This window comes from Chlorocebus sabaeus, chromosome 2 (genome assembly GCF_047675955.1).
Source record: "Chlorocebus sabaeus isolate Y175 chromosome 2, mChlSab1.0.hap1, whole genome shotgun sequence".
NCBI lineage: Eukaryota > Metazoa > Chordata > Mammalia > Primates > Cercopithecidae > Chlorocebus > Chlorocebus sabaeus.
Window position 1 is genome coordinate 97,975,510 of NC_132905.1, and position 16,557 is coordinate 97,992,066.

The window sequence follows — 16,557 nt, forward strand, 5'->3', positions numbered from 1 at the left end:
CCTGGCCAACATGGCGAAACCCCGTCTCTGCTAAAAATACAAAAAGTTAGCCGGGCGTGGTGGCACCTGTAGTCCCAGCTGCTTGGGAGGCTGAGGCACAAGAATCACTTAAACCTGTGAGGCAGAGGTTGCAGCGAGCGGAGATCTCGCCGCTGTGCTCCAGCCTGAGTGACGGAGCAAGAGTCTGTCTCAAAACAAAAAACTCAACAATGTCTTTTGTGTCAGTTCTAGGTAAATAAATGTAGTATTTGTCTGTCATGAAAAGTTCAAGTCCATAATTGTTTTTTTACTTCCCCACAGGATTTGTCCCACGCTACCATTGAAATGTATACGAGCATTGGGAGGATTCGATCTGCCAAGTTTGTTGGAAAAGATCTGGCAGAGTTTTACATGTAATTGATTTTGTACTTTTTCTTTGAATTCTAAACATACACATGAGAAGATTTGTTACATATGGAGTTAATATAAAGTGTACGTAAATGTGTAGATTGAAAAGTGTAGATTCTCTTACCCAGTCCTCATAATTTTGTTTTTTAGTTTTTTCTGAAAACCAGATGGAGAGCTTTTCTGCTTGTTACTCTTAAAAACTGTTATTGGTCTTGGAGATTATTTTATTTAATTAAATATGTACATTTTTGTAACTAAGTTTAAATAATTGTAAGAAAGCATAATGGTGAGTAAATAGGCATACAGATCTTCCATATTTTGGTATACAGCATTTTATCAAGTATTAAGAGGATTGGAAACCTCAAAGCCGTTGATGCAAAGCTACTGCATGTGTCAGGCTTGTGAAAGAGGAATGATCTCGGGATAACTGGAAGAAGGTGTGTACAGATACTGCAGGATTTCCATTCCAGCTCTAGCTTTGAAGTTTGATTCCAGAAAACTCAAAATTTAGCATATTTCTAGTATGTTTCATAAAATCAGACTATCAAAGAGAAGAAACCCCAGTGGGTCATGTGGTTACTATTTCAAAGTACTGAAAGGAGATACAAGTTTAAGGAAAACGATGCTTGTTTTCATTTTCTTAAAAAAAAAAAAAAAAAAAGGTGTGATTGAAATGAGATCTTGAAATCTGTACTCAAGTAATTTCATAGGTGAAGCAAGAAATGAGAGTTTATTTGAGCTGATGTGAACTGGCTGGAAAGGGATTCTTAGATCAGCTAAGTGAACTTTCTAGCTTTCCAGATGTGGTTGGAGCAGCTTAGCCAATTACCCACTAATTAACGGCAGAGTTACAGCTAGAATATAGTTCTCTTGAATTTCCATGTAGTGTATCTAAAGAGGAAGGTGCTCCTTAATGAAGCAAATAGGCTTCTTCGGGAAGGGAAGGGGATCCTTGTTACTCCTGAGGCTTTGACATGCCCTGATTAATTTGCATTTTAAAGGCAGGCAAGGCCGCACACACCAATAGTCCCAGCTACTGTGGAGGAGGCTGAGGCGGGAGGACCACTTGAGCTGAGGAGTTTGAGGCTGCAGTGAGCTATGATCACGCCACTGTATCCCAGCCTGAGTGACAGAGCAAGACCCCATCTCTTACAAAACAGTTGTGCTTTAAACTTTGCTTTGCGGGGGCCAAGTGTTGCTGTTTTAATTCTCTGGTGTTCCCTGGGAGCTGGAGCCTGTGGAGTGCTCCTTGCCTCAGTTTCCAAGTGACTGTGTGCTCCCTTCCGCTTGCGCCCTGTAGACTGCTTCTGTGTTTCTGTGCCTTTAGTAGGTAGGGTAGACCCATACCTGGACTTCCTGGCTTCATTGCTGACTAGCACTGTACTTGTGGACAAGCCCTTCCTTCACCTTCTCTTAACCTTGACTCTCTTGGCTGTCAGCTCGAGATCGTTAATGATACGCTCACTTTCTTATCCTGAGATTCAGCTATAGAAGTTCGTCGACGTGTGTATAAAGCCAGACCAACAATGTGTTGTGCTTTTATCACCACACGCTCATTTCTCAGATCTTTGCCTGGGAGTCTAATTATTCGTCCTGAGTAGGTGCTCTTTCTCACGGAGCGGGGTGGGTGGAAAAGGGCTATCTGGAGATGCTGAGTCTGTCCTGGCATGGAGTCTGGAGGATGGAGGCCAAGGCGGGAGAGGTGAGGTCTCAGTGTGTTGATTATCCCTAGTTGTAATGAAAGCTACTGTTTGTTGATTTTGCAAGGAGGAAAAAGGCTCCACAAAAGGCAGAAATCTATCTTCAAGGAGCATTGAAAAATTACCTGGCTGAGGGCTGGGCACTCCCCATCACACACACAAGGAAGCAGCTGGCTGAATGTCAAAAGCACCTTGGACAAATTGAAAAGTATCCTTTAATGTTTCCATGAAGCAGGAAAATTATTTTCTATTTATACAGCAACATTGCCCACAATCAAATGTTTCATTCTCATCTATTATTAAGGAGAGAAAAGTCCTACCTTATACATATGTATTGTATAAAGAATTAATGAAATATCTAGTCAATTTTTTATAATCTAATTTTGAGTCCTAGTAACTTAAAAAAAAAAAAGCGCTTTGGCTTTTGAAGCCTCTGTGAAGGCTGTAGGAGGCTTTGCATCCACTTTGCCCCACACTCCTCAGTATGAGCCTCTCCACGCTCCTTACCTCTCCACTCCAGCTACCTGCAGACCAGCAGCCTTTTAGCCAGTGACCACCACCTCACTGAAGAGGAGCGCAAGCACTTCTGCCAGGAGATACTTGACTTTGCCAGCCAGCCATCAGACAACCCAGGTAAGACCAGTTCCTAGGAGATACTTGACTTTGCCAGCCAGCCGTCAGACAGCCCAGGTAAGACCAGTTCTTAAAACTTTACTAGGAATATTTTCAAACATTATGAAGTAAAAAGAATACAAGATATACCAGCCACTTGAGAGTAAACAATTGCTAACATTTTGCTGTGTAGCTAACATGTATCTATGTCTTTCACTTGACTTTTTTTCTTTTTGCTTAAAGCCAAACTCTAGACCACATTGGATCTTCTAAATATAAGGACAGTTGATGAATATTTAATAAATACTTAACTGGTCAGTTCTGCAGCCTTGTGGATATTCTTGACAAAACTAGGGTACTTACAGTTTGGTCAGAGTGAGAAGGGCCCAGAGACAGCATTAGGCTCTCACTTCAGCAGCGACTGACCTGGCTGGTAGCTACCGTCCTGAGCCTGGGGCACAAAGGGGTCCTTGTTTAATCGGCTGACTTCGTAGACTGGCAAACACCTGGGGTTTATTTCCACATTACAGCAGGGCACTTGGGCATCTTCACTGAGCATGTTTTTAAGTAGGTGAGAAAATATTGGAATCTCTTGAAAATAGCTCTAGAAATTAGACCATTTACAGATTTTAGTTTGGAATTGAGAGGTAGTTGACCTGTATTTCTCTTAGGTTTGTCAAAGCAGACTTGAGAAGGTTAACTTCTGTACATTTTATGATTTCTAGGCATTACGTAGGTATTTGTTAATATTTTGCTTTTGACACAATAACTTTTGGGGGGTGTGAAGATGGCAAGAGGCTGGGCTTGGCTGTTCTGCACGTCACTGCTGCTAGCTCCAGTACGCTCTCAGTAATCTTACTGTGTCCACGGCCTGCTGCCGCTTACTGCCAGGAAGTGTGACCTGGGGAGTAAGTACGATAATGTCTGTTTACAGGTCATAAGATAGTGCTACCCATGCAGTCCTTTGCACAACTGCGAGATCTCCATTTTGATCCCTCCAATGCCGTGGTCCACGTGGGCGGCGTTCTGTGCATTGAGATAACCATGTACAGCCAGATGCCTGTGCCCGTTCATGTGGAGCAGATTGTGGTCAATGTCCACTTCAGCATTGAGAAAAACAGCTACCGGAAGACTGCGGAGTGGCTTACCAAGCACAAGACGTCCAACGGGATCGTTAACTTTCCACCCGAGACCGCACCTTTCCCTGTATCCCAAAACAGTTTGCCCGCCCTGGAGCTGTATGAGATGTTTGAGAGAAGCCCATCTGATAACTCCTTGAACACGACCGGGATTATCTGCAGAAACGTCCACATGCTCCTGAGAAGGCAGGAGAGCAGCTCCTCTCTAGAGATGCCCTCGGGGGTGGCTCTGGAGGAGGGGGCCCACGTGCTGAGGTGCAGCCCCGTGACCCTGGAACCAGGGGCCAACCAGATAACCTTCAGGACTCAGGTATGCGTTCCGGGTGGGAACTGGACTTTCAAGTTTGTGAAGAAGGGCCATGGAGCTTGCAGGAACTGTCTGGAGTGTGGTGAGAACTCAGTAGAGTCCTTCGTTCTCCTGACCCTGTTTTTGTCTCTATCCTTATACAAAAATACACTGATGTTTTCTTCCGTATCTATACAATTTTCTGACAGTCGATACATTTTGAGTGAAGTTCTTAATATAGATATTTGTTCTTAGATTAAGTTAGCTTTTTAACTCATTGGATTATTGGATTCAGTTAGCTTTTCCCCCTGCGTATGAAAATATACACCCTCATTTGTTAAAATGAGGTTTCAAGGAGGTGGTGCACTTTCCCGCTCAACCTTATTTTCCCTTTGTGGCTGGCTGGGTGTCAAAACTGGTGTTTCTCACCCACTCTAACATGAAGTTTTCTCTGACACAGCATGTCCTATAAGTTGCACTAACCTAACAGGATTTGGCCTGTGGAAAGTATAGCTGTTTGTCACCCTTTTAGTCTAGAGCAGGGCTTAAATCTCTGCTGAATGTCTCTACTAAATACACCCGTCAAAGATAATGCCACAGGACGGCACAGTGGCTCACGCCTGTAATCCCAGCACTTTGGGAGGCTGAGGCGGGCGGATCACGAGGTCAGGAGATGGAGACCATCCTGGCTAACACGGTGAAACCCCGTCTCTACTAAAAATACAAAAAACTAGCCGGGTGTGGTGGCAGGCGCCTGTAGTCCCAGCTACTCGGGAGGCTGAGGCAGGAGAATGGAGTGCCCCGGGAGGCGGAACTTGCAGTGAGCCGAGATCACGCCACTGCACTCCAGCCTGGGCGACAGAGTGAGACTCCGTCTCACACACACACAAAAAAGAATGCCACAAATACAGTTTATAAAGTTGAAAAATACCTTATTAAAGTTAAATTTAAGCATCAGTTACTCAGAAAATCATGAATTGAGAGATTCTGAGGACCTTCTGAAGAGGCCCTCAGAGGTTTGGGCACAAGAGCAGGGGGTACAAGAGAGAAGGAAGTACAGGCCTTTCTGTAGTTGAGAGAGAACACGGCACAGCACTACTGCAGGGAGCTCCTAACTACAAAACTGGACTGACGTGGTTTCAGATGCCTAATTTTTTGACTCTAGGCCAAGGAACCTGGAACATATACACTCAGGCAGCTGTGCGCCTCGGTGGGCTCCGTGTGGTTCGTCCTCCCTCACATCTACCCCATTGTGCAGTACGACGTGTACTCGCAGGAGCCCCAGCTGCACGTGGAGCCGCTGGCTGGTGAGTGGGGTCCCCAGCCCTTCAGGAGGTGTGCTGCAGGGGCGATTCTGAGGAGACCTGCTGAGATGCCAGGCTTCTCGTAGTTTTTAGCCATGTCTTCCTTTAAGAGGTATTTTGGGTAACATAATGGGAAATTTGCCTGGGAACTAGCTGACTGCCTCTTTTGTTTATCTGAATATTTGCTTTCCTATAATTGCTTTTTCATATTTAATAAACATGGTGTATCTAAAAATAAGAAACATAGAAGAATTAACTCTGAGAGTGGAAAAAAGAAACTCAAGGTGTTTTTTCTATTGGCTCCCTCAACCTAATAATCAGTGCAGAGGACTTCTGGACCTAAATGTGCAGGGATTTCCCCCTGCCAGCAAGCAAGCAGTCAGCCCTGCAGCGGGGTCCTGCAATTCTGTTCTGACCCTGTCTACTGGAGCTGGCGTCAGACGTCACAGGGTGAGGGCTCAGTCCCCAAGACAGTCCCCCACTTCCCATGCCAGCCGCCAGCCCAGGGTTCTTTTACTTGTGCTTCTGACCGACTAGCTAGAAATCAGGGCTCCCACAACCCCCTTTCAGGGGTTGAAGAATTTGTTAGAACGGCTCACAGAACTCAGGGAAACACGTTGACTGGATTATTATAAAGGATATAGATGAAGAAGTGCGGAGGGTGAGGTATGGGGAAAGGGGTGCAGAGCTTCCACGCCCTCCCTGGGTGCCACCCTCCAGGAATCTCCATGTGTTCAGCTGCCCGAAAGCTCTCCAGACCCTGTCCTTTGGTTTTTATGGAAGTGACATTACACAGGCACGATCAATTACACCACTGGCCACTGAAGAGCAAGTCTACCTTCAGCCCCTCTTTCCTCCTTGGAGATTGGGTGGCACTGCTGAAAGGCCCAACCCTCTAATCCTGCCCTGGTCACTCTGGTGACCAGTCCCCATCTTGAAGCTACCTTGGAGCTGCCAGCCTCCAGTCATCTCATTAGCCTACAAAAAGACATCACTTCGGAGATTGTGAGGAATTTGGGAGCTAGTGTGCCTGGAAATGGGCTAAAGACCACATGTGTATTTCACAGGGTCACATTAGCCAAGTAGCAGCTCATGTCTACCACGGTTTCATAAATGTGTATATAATTTCCTGCTTAGAAGTACATCTCAAATGCTAAACACTAGATTTAGTTACGATCTATACTCAGATCCCAGCACTTTGGGAGGCCAAGACTTTGAGACCAGCATGGGCAAGCCAGTCGGGGCAGGATGACAAAACCCCATCTCTACAAAGTTAAAAAATGAAGTAAATTAGCCGGGTGTAGTGATGAGCCATGGCCTCTAGTCCCAGCTGCAGGCTGGAGCCTCAGCTTCCTGACCCAGGAGTTTGAGGCTGCAGGGAGCTGTGATTGCGCCACTGCTCTCCACCCTGGGTAACAGAACAAAACTCCATCTCTTAAAAAAAAAAAAAAATAGTTTTCCTTTGAAAGGGATGATTAAACTTGTCCATCTGGGCCGGGCGCGGTGGCTCAAGCCTGTAATCCCAGCACTTTGGGAGGCCGAGACGAGCGGATCACGAGGTCAGGAGATCGAGACCATCCTGGCTAACACGGTGAAACCCCGTCTCTACTAAAAAAAAATACAAAAAACTAGCCGGGCGCGGTGGCGGGCGTCTGTAGTCCCAGCTACTCCGGAGGCGGAGGCAGGAGAATGGCGTGAACCCGGGAGGCGGAGCTTGCAGTGAGCTGAGATCCGGCCACTGCACTCCAGCTCGGGCGACAGAGCGAGACTCCGTCTCAAAAAAAAAAAAAAAATTGTCCATCTGGCATGGCATTTGAGAAATTCAAAGCTATTGTCCTTTCTGATAAGCTCTAAAATTGGAAGCAGTTGCTGTAAACAAATGATTGCAGAACATGTGGCAACTGAACAAGAGCGAGTGAATGTCTCCTTTGTTCAGGCTAGGAACAATTTACTTATTTGCCTGTTTCTTCTATTTGGAAGAAAAAATCACAAAGAGCATTTTTCTGTTATTCCCCCATTCTCCCTATTTTTCCGCATTCGTGCCTCTTGCATGGCCACCAGCAAAGGCTGTCAGATGTGGGACACAGCAGTCGGTCTCTCCAGTGATTCTTCGATCGGAACATTGTGTAGAGAAGCTGAACTTGATTCCTGCAGGGGAGCTGAAGCACCAGCCAGCAGGCCCTGCCCTCCCCATGGCCCAGTGTCTGCAGTGCCAGGCTCATGGCCTGGCTCCTGCTTCCCGCCTAGTGTCCGCTGTCTCTGTCCACTCTCCCCCCAGTCCTGGTATCTTGCCTGCCTTCTGCCTTCCCTGCGACAGGATTCTCAGAGGCCTCAGCTCACTCCTGCCCCTCACTGCTGTCTGGGAGTGAGGGGGGCCACCTGACTGCTGACTGTTCTTAACCCAAAAGCCTGTGGACTGAAGCTGAAAAAGCCAGAGAATGTCTTGAATATTTGAACAACACCAACACAGTCAAGTTTTGTTTACAGTCTTTTCTTAAGCTTCATTATCTGATTCTCTCCTACTGCTTATTGGCAGGCAAATTTTGAGACCCTCGGAGACATAGTCATGGTCATAATCCCAAACTTGCTAAACCCAGATGGGGATAAGACTCCTTGACTCACAGAATTCTTTTTTCCCCAGCAAGGTTCTCCTTCAGCCCTGTGGTCCACATCATTGAGATGAAAAGTTAGGGCAGAAGGGAATGGAAATAGAGGGAATTCATGGAGATCCCAAAGGAGCAAATCTTTCATAGTAAATAAAAGAAACAGAGCCCCTTTTCACCCCATTGTAGGCCCTGAGTTGCTGTCTTCTGGTTGGCAGTGGTGCTGAGCCGTGATCTCTTTTCCTTTAGATAGCCTTCTGGCAGGCATTCCTCAGAAAGTCAAGTTCACTGTCACTACCGGCCATTATACCATAAAGAATGGAGACAGCCTGCAGCTGAGCAATGCAGAAGCCATGCTTATTCTGTGCCAGGCGGAGAGCAGGGCCATGGTCTACTCCAACACGAGAGGTGAGGTGCCGTCCACCCAGGCCCGAGGAGGACACCCGCCTTGCCCTGTGCTGTGTGGGTGTGAGGGTGAGCCTGGCCTTGCTGCCGTCCTGCTGAGTGCCCCTCAACAGTGTCTAGAGTCAGTGTTCCATAGGAGCACTACAGCCTGGTGCCTGTGCTGGGGTCCCATTTGAGGTGGTAAACCGACAGTGGTTCACACGCTGAGTGGCCGAGCAGTGCTTGCCTGACGGAGGACAGGAGATGTGGCGTCACGTTGCACGGCGATGCCTGCCAGACCCTGTCCACCCCGGGCTGGCCCTGCTCCCGAGAAGCAAAAGCAGAGCAGCCCTCGTCAGTGCTGCTGAGAGCCCTGAGCACTCCCTCCTCCCAGCCCCAGCCATGAAGGAAGGGGAAGGGGAGAACCCTGCTCCCCTGGGGGTGGGGGTGGATCTGCAGATGAGACGGAACAGGAGAAGGTCATGCAGGGACATACGTAGGGCTTGGGTGGGCCCCGTGGGAAATGTCCTTTTCCTGTCTTCAGCTTGTGAGCAATGATGGGTCTGGGCTCCTGCCTGCCGGCTTTCACACTGGGCGGCTCTGTCCTGGGGCTTTGTTCTTGGGTTTGCCTGCCAGGTGCGCAGGAGCGGGAGAGGTTGAGCAGTGGTCTCACTGCTGGGCCATCACCTGCTGTAAGGAAAAGGACAAGTGAAACCGAGAGAACAGCTTTGAAGTGACTTTTTCTGTCTTTCGCAGAACAGTCTTCTGACGCTGCGCTCCGGATTCAGTCCTCCGACAAGGTCACGAGCATCAGTCTGCCTGTTGCGCCTGCGTACCATGTGATCGAATTTGAACTGGAAGTTCTCTCTTTACCTTCAGCCCCAGCACTCGGAGGGGAGAGTGACATGCTGGGGATGGCAGAGTCCCACAGGAAGCATAAGGACAAACAGAAAACTGGCCACTGCATGGTTACCACAGACCACAAAGTGAGTCGGGGCAGTGGAGGGGCTTAGCTTGTGGGGCCTCCCCGCCCGCCCACCTGCTGGGAAAGGCGATGTAGTGATGCCTTCTGGTAGCCTGGCTCCTTCCGATTCCTGACGCCCTGGCCGTGTGGTTAGCAGTTCTGTGAATCACCCTTTCTTAGATAAGGGGTGCATTTTTTGCAAGGACAGAGGCAAGCCAGCTCTACCTTTCCCTCTCAGTTCCAGGGGCCAGGGAGTTTCCTGTAAGAGGTTAGGGCCAGCCTAGGCACGAGGGGCATCAGACTTGGGTCATGTCTGTTTGACCAGTGACGAGGCCAGAGGAGGACTGTGTCGTGTGTGCCTCGGTGTCTGTCCACTGAAACATCCTAAGCTCAGCTGGGGAGGAGCTGTCTCGTTTTAGGCTTTGGTGCTGGTACTCATTGACAGTTACTTGAGAAAGATGTGATTTCGGTCCCAGATCCATAGGAAATCAGCTCATGGAATGTGTCACTACATCATGTTACTCAGGGTGTGCCCAAGTCTCGTAGCCCAGAAATCAGTCCTGAGGGCTCTGAAACAGCCCGAGGGTCGCAGTAGATGCCCAAGAGCAGTGGGGGAAAAAGGGCAAGGAATGCCATCTTTCCAAAGCACGAAGTTACCAGACAAGTCCACACCTGAAGAAGAATGTTGTAATGTTCAGTTTTTGAAGATACCTGAGGAAGTGTCTTTCCCTTAACTCACAGACGTTCACCATTCGCGAAGGTAGCGCTCAGCTCAGCAGGAACGTGCAGCGCTGGTGGCACCTGTGCTGTGTGCCCGAGTATCCCGCTCTTCCCTGGCGCTGGCGGCACCTGTGCCGTGTGCCCGAGTATCCCGCTCTTCCCTGGCGCTGGCGGCACCTGTGTCGTGTGCCCGAGTATCCCGCTCTTCCCTGGCGCTGGCGGCACCTGTGCCGTGTGCCCGAGTATCCCGCTCTTCCCTGGCACTGGCGGCACCTGTACCGGGTGCCTGAGTATCCCGCTCTTCCCTGGTGCTGGCGGCACCTGTGCCGTGTGCCCGAGTATCCCGCTCTTCCCTGGCGCTGGCGGCACCTGTGCCGTGTGCCGTGTTATCCTGCTTTTCCCTGGCATTGGTGGCACGCACGCTGCGTGCTGGGGTATTCACCTCTTCCCTGTGGGGAATAAGGCTTGAGACTTGCTTCATTCCTGCCCTTAAGGGATGTAATATCTTTGTCCTCCCTGTGCCCCTAAACTGATTTGGTTTTCAGTTACATATTCAGCCTCACATGGATTAAATGCTTAGATAACTCATTAAATATGGAGTACTCACTGACTAATGTCATCTGGAAATATATGACTGAAAGCACTGTGTCAAAACCCTGTGCACATTGAAACATGGCTCTGTGGTTCTGTGTTTATGGGAGCAGCAGGTGGGTCTGCTGCTTAGGGGACGGCTGTGCTCTTCCGCCATTGAGATGATTCTGGTGACGAGTGCACGTCTTGCCAGTTCTGTGTTCGTTTCTCTTGTCTGTATACTTAGTGTCCTATTTCTCGTTGGTTTGTGTATGTGTTAGGTAAGGCTTTGCTTCCTGGATAACGAGTGGTGGAAGCCATAATAAAATGACTAGGGTGTGGGCAGGCACTGCAGGTGTCTCTGGGCAGCAGTGGTGGTGGCTGTGCTGTCCGTCGGGCGAGTGGTCAGAGAGTGTCTTTGTGCTTCCTCCTCAGGTGTCAATTGACTGCCCGTGGTCCATCTACTCCACGGTCATCGCACTGACCTTCAGTGTGCCCTTCAGGACCACGCACGCCCTGCTGTCCTCAGGAACACGGTAACAGAGACGTGGTGTGCAGGCCCTGGCTGGTTTCCCAGGACTCTTCTAAGTGGAGGTTTCTAATGTTCAAAGCTGGCCTTCGTGATGACGAAGGATGTCTTCTTATGTGACCACAAGGCCATTGTTCGTCTCTTAAAATTCACAATTCCCTGGTATCCTGTGACACTCAGTTCATATTCAGATTTTCCCAACTGTCTGAAAATGACCTTTTATGGTTGGTTTGTGTGACTTGGGATCCAAAATCTCCATCAGACCACTAGATCTCTGTTCATCCTTTCTTCCCTCTTTTCAAGCCATCGACTTGTTCACACGCAGGCCAGGTTTCCTCTGGAGGCCCACCTTTCTGGATCTGGCTGGATTTGTTTAACTAATTCCCCTGTCCCTGTATCTCTTGTCAATTGCCTGCAACCTCTAGAACAGGAACTTTTAAGCTCAGCATGAGTGACATTTTGGGCCAGATAACTCTGTTGTAGGGGCTGTCCTGTGTGCTGTAGGGTGTTGAGCAGCACCCCAGGCTCTCCCACGAGATGCCAGTAGCACTCCCCACCCCTAGGTGTGGCAGCCACAGATGTCTGTAGACACTGCCCAGTGTCCTCTGGTTGGGGCGGACTTGCCTCAGTGGAAAACAGCCGCCCTAAAGGCTTGAGTAGACTCCGATTCTGCTTTGAGGCAGGCGGGGCTGTGTGCTTCCTATTGACTGCACTGGGGGGCCCACGGTGTCCAGGTGCCCCACCTTAGTGACGGTGCTAGCGTTGATCACTGTGCTCGGGATGCTGGCCTGGTCTCTCCCTCAACTTTTTATCCATTGATGATGTTTGGATAATTTGGAAACAAAAATGTCAGAACCATGTTTAGAATGGAACATTATATTAGCAGCTTTTCTTCCCCTTCAAATCACAGCAAAGGGAGCTGTAGATATTAATGGTTAAAAACATCAATAATCTCTAAAAGAACCTTATTAAAAAATTATTTTTCATCTGGACATGGTGGCTCATGCCTGTAATCCCAGCACTTTGGGAGGCCGAGGCAGGCGGATCACGAGGTCAGGAGTTCAACACCAGCCTGATCAACACAGCAAAACCCCATCTCTACTAAAAATACAAAAATGAGCTGGGCATGGTGGTACACACCTGTAATCCCAGCTACTCCGGAGACTGAGGCAGGAGAATTGCTTGAACCCGGGAGGTGGAGGTTGCATTGAGCCAAGATCGTGCCATTGCACTCCAGCCTGGGCGACAAGAGCAATACTCTGTCTCAAAAAATAATAACTATTATTATTATTTTTCAAAGCTTTATATGTAATGGAAATGGAGATAAGCCCCGCCTTTCATCTCTCAATGGAGAGTCTTCACCTCTAATGAGGAGGGCCGCTGTTCTCTTCCTGTGGCTCCCCATAGGCCAGTGAGGGTGACCAGCCATGATCACTTTATAATAAGGCTGGTCAGAAACTATATTCTTTCTTCCATTTCCTCACAGAAATCGCCTCTTTAAAAATGTTTATTTATTTTTATTTGTTATTTTTTTGAGACGGAGTCTTGCCCTGTCCCCAGGCTGGAGTGCAGTGGCATGATCTCAGCTCACTGCAACCTCTGCCTCCTGGGTTCAAGCAATTCTCATACCTCAGCCTCCTCAGTAGCTGGGATTACAGAATTACAGGCATGTGCCACCATGTCTGGCTAATTTTTGTATTTTTTTTTCTTTTTTTTTTTTTTTTTTGAGATGGAGTCTTGCTCTGTCGCCCAGGCTAGAGTGCAGTGGGTGCGATCTCGGCTCACTGCAAGCTCCGCCTCCCGGGTTTCCGCCATTCTCCTGCCTCAGCCTCCCGAGTAGCTGGGACTACAGGCGCCCGCCACCACGCCCGGCTAATTTTTTGTATTTTTAGTAGAGACGGGTTTCACCGTTTAGCCAGGATGGTCTCAATCTCCTGACCTTGTGATCCGCCCGTCTCGGCCTCCCAAAGTGCTGGGATTACAGGCTTGAGCCACCGCGCCCGGCCTAATTTTTGTATTTTTAATAGAGATAGGGTTTCACCATGTTGGCCAGGATGGTCTCGATCTCCTGACCTCATAATCTGCCCACCTTGGCCTCCCAAAGTGCTGGGATTACAGGCGTGGACCACTGTGCCCAGCCAAAAAGGTGTATTTTTTTCTGACACTTTTCGGTGTGAAATCTGAAGGAGAAACATATGCAACAACGTAGCTTACTTTGCTTTGCTGCTTTTTTCATTCCCCAGACAGAGAGGGTCTCCTTAACAAAGCTAAGACATATTTAATAAAGTTCTTATATATCAAAATAATACTTCTTGTTTTTCCGCTTTAGGAAATATGTTCAAGTTTGTGTCCAGAATTTGTCAGAACTTGACTTTCAGCTGTCAGATAGTTATCTTGTAGATACCAGTGATAGTACCGGCCTGCAACTAGTACCGCTGAACACGCAGTCCCAGCAGGTAAACACTGTGTAGCCCTGAGCATAACTTCTCAACAGAGAACCGGAGCATACGGAAATGATGTAGTGTGTGCTGCCATCGAGCCTTTAGATAGAACAGCTGCACTGCTGCTGAGTAGAGGCTCCTGGGCAGCTCCTCCGACTGCCCTGAGGCTGGACTGGGGCTTGCTGCTGAGTAAGTGGGTGGCTGGATGGATGAATTCTTCTTTTTAGAAGAATTAAATCTGAAACTGGTCCCACTGTATGCATAGATGTGTGCAGGTACCAGCTTCTGTTTGAACGCACTGTTGATTGCATGGGCACTGCTCCACTCTGCCCAGAGCGTGATGCTTGCCAGTGCCAGAGCGATGGTGCCCGACATGTTGGTGCCTTTGTAAAAGAGCCATGCTCGTGCCTGCATCTGGACCTTGCTTTTTCTGTTTATGCCTCGCTGCCTGGCTGAATCTTGACCTTGCTTTTTCTGTTGATTTTTCACGTATGTTTTTAGGCAGTAAATGCTGAGTGTTTAGAGCTCGAAGGCTTTCTTAATGTATGTCTGAATCTTCAGCATTTTCAAAGGATTCTCCCCCACTAATCCGTTAGCTCTTTCAGATAGTCCTGGAGCTTGTCACTGTGCTTTTAGGTGTGGACTCTACATGTAATAGCGGTGTTCAACCCATACATCAGGTTGTGCTGGTTCCTAAAATAATTTAAATATAAAATAATTGGCTGGATGTAAAGACTTACTTTTTATTTTGTTTTTTAAATTTTTATTTATCTTTTTTTGAGATGGAGTTTCACTCTTGTCACCCAGCCTGGAATGCAATCGCGTGATCTTGCCTCACTGCAACCTCTGCCTCCTGGGTTCAAGCAATTCTCCTGTCTCAGCCTCCCGAGTAGCTGTGATTACAGGCGCCCGCCAACACACCCAGCTAATTTTTGTATTTTTAATAGAGATGTGGTTTCACCATGTTGGTCAGGCTGGTCTTGAACTGCTGACCTCAGGTGAACCACCCACCTTAGCCTCCTAAAGTGTTGGGATTACAGCCATGAGCCACCACCTCTAGCCAAGATGTACTTTTTAATTAATTGATGATATATTCCCCTGTTTTGGAGCTGCATGGGATATGCCATATATTAATTAATATCCATTAATATCCTTTGGGCATGGTGGCTCACACCTGTGATTCTAACACTTTGGAAGGCCCAGGTGGGTGGATCACTTGAGCTCAGGAGTTTGAGATCAGGCTGAGCAACATAGCAAACCCCATCTCTACAAATACAAAAATTAGTCAGGCATGGTGGCACACACTTGTATTCCCAGCTACCCAGGAAGCTGAGGTGAGAAGATCTCTTGAACCTGGGAGGTTGGGCTGCAGTAAGCTGTGATCACGCCATGGCACTCCAGCCTGGGTGACAGAGTGAGACCCTGTCTCTAAAAAAAGGGGGAAAAAATTGATGGGGCGCGGTGGCTCACACCTGTAATCCAAGCACTTTGGGAGGCCGAGGCAGGTGGATTGCCTGAGCTCAGGAATTCAAGACCTTCTTGGGCAACACGGGGAAACCCCGTCTCTACTAAAATAAAAAAAAAAGTTAGCTGGGCATGGTGGCATGCTTCTGTAATCCCAGCTACTTGGGAGGCCGACACAGGAGAATCACTTGAACCCAGGAGGCAGAGGTTGCAGTGAGCCGAGATCATGTCACTGCAGTCCAGCCTGGGCAACAGAGGGAGACTCCATTTCAAAAAGAAAAAAAAAAAAAAAAATTAAGCTACTTTTTAATGATCTCATATGATATAAAACTTATGGAATCATAAAAAATTAAAGATTTACCAATTTTGTACAATCTTCTGCTGGGACAAGGCCAGGCAAAGGGAGTCAGGGCAGGGACAGGTGCTGTGGGGCCTAAAGCAGCGTGCACAGGAGTGCTGTGAGGCAGAGGCCTGCCCATGGTGTCTGCTCAGCACCCTTCGCATGGCGTGTGTTTCGCTGCAGTGTCTGTGTTGTCTTTGCGGTTTGGTGCTGTGTGAACAGTGACCCCCGACTCTCTTTCCAGCCTATCTACAGCAAGCAGTCGGTGTTCTTCGTCTGGGAACTCAAGTGGACAGAAGAGCCTCCCCCTTCTCTGCATTGCCGGTTCTCTGTTGGATTTTCCCCAGCTTCTGAGGAACAGCTGTCTATCTCCTTAAAGCCGTATACTTATGAATTTAAAGTGGAAAATTTTTTTGTAAGTGATGTATTATTTTGGGAGGGTGGGGTGGAAAAATGAAAGGTGGCATTATGTTCTTTATAATCTGAAGAACTGAATAGACAGCTTCTGCCAACATAATGAAGGAGCAGCTGGAGAAAAACAGTTGCTGGGGTAGTTGAATCATCGACTGTCTTTATTTTAGAACCCCAGGTCCTTCTCAAGTGACACATCTGAGATGCCCACACTCCTGGGGGCATCTCTGAGAGGAGTGTTTGTCATTTGGAAGCCCCAAAGACTCCTTTTTTCTTCTTTTTCCCTTTCTCATGTTGACTTAGTAACTCCCTGGAAATATTTCTTGGAGTCATTTCATCTTCAGGGGCATTGCTTTCTAAGGCATATCTCTAGTTTTTCAAAGAAAAGCTGAAAACTTGCTAGCTGAATATTGTGAAGATTTTCTTAGAACTTGTGCATCATGTTTTAGAAGCCAATTTGAGTGTGGAATGAGGAGTAGCCTTGAGCTAGGTGAGTAGATAGAGGTGTGTGCTGTGTTCCTTTAGGGAGATTATTCGACTTCATGTTTTACAGTTTTGTGATACTTCCTTCTATCTTCTTCCAAACAAGACAAATTGTTTTGACCTTCATGTTTTATATAATGCCTTATTTAATACATTTAAATGAATAAATAAAATCACAAATTATTAAATAATAGTATATATTATAATAATTTATATATAA

General features: G+C 47.7%; 1 protein-coding gene across 5 annotated transcripts in view; it reads left to right on the forward strand.

The window, feature by feature from the left end:
* TRAPPC10 (trafficking protein particle complex subunit 10) overlaps positions 1–16,557 on the forward strand; it is a 96,136-nt gene that overhangs the window by 68,261 nt on the left and 11,318 nt on the right. For all 5 annotated transcript variants that reach the window (XM_073010971.1, XM_073010988.1, XM_073010978.1 and 2 more), the window contains 10 exons: positions 301–392; positions 2,155–2,295; positions 2,608–2,720; positions 3,634–4,148; positions 5,290–5,431; positions 8,281–8,439; positions 9,172–9,401; positions 11,105–11,205; positions 13,528–13,654; positions 15,688–15,858. In XM_073010971.1, the coding sequence (XP_072867072.1) occupies positions 301–392; positions 2,155–2,295; positions 2,608–2,720; positions 3,634–4,148; positions 5,290–5,431; positions 8,281–8,439; positions 9,172–9,401; positions 11,105–11,205; positions 13,528–13,654; positions 15,688–15,858 (1,791 nt within the window). The remainder of the gene's footprint in view (positions 1–300; positions 393–2,154; positions 2,296–2,607; positions 2,721–3,633; positions 4,149–5,289; positions 5,432–8,280; positions 8,440–9,171; positions 9,402–11,104; positions 11,206–13,527; positions 13,655–15,687; positions 15,859–16,557) is intronic.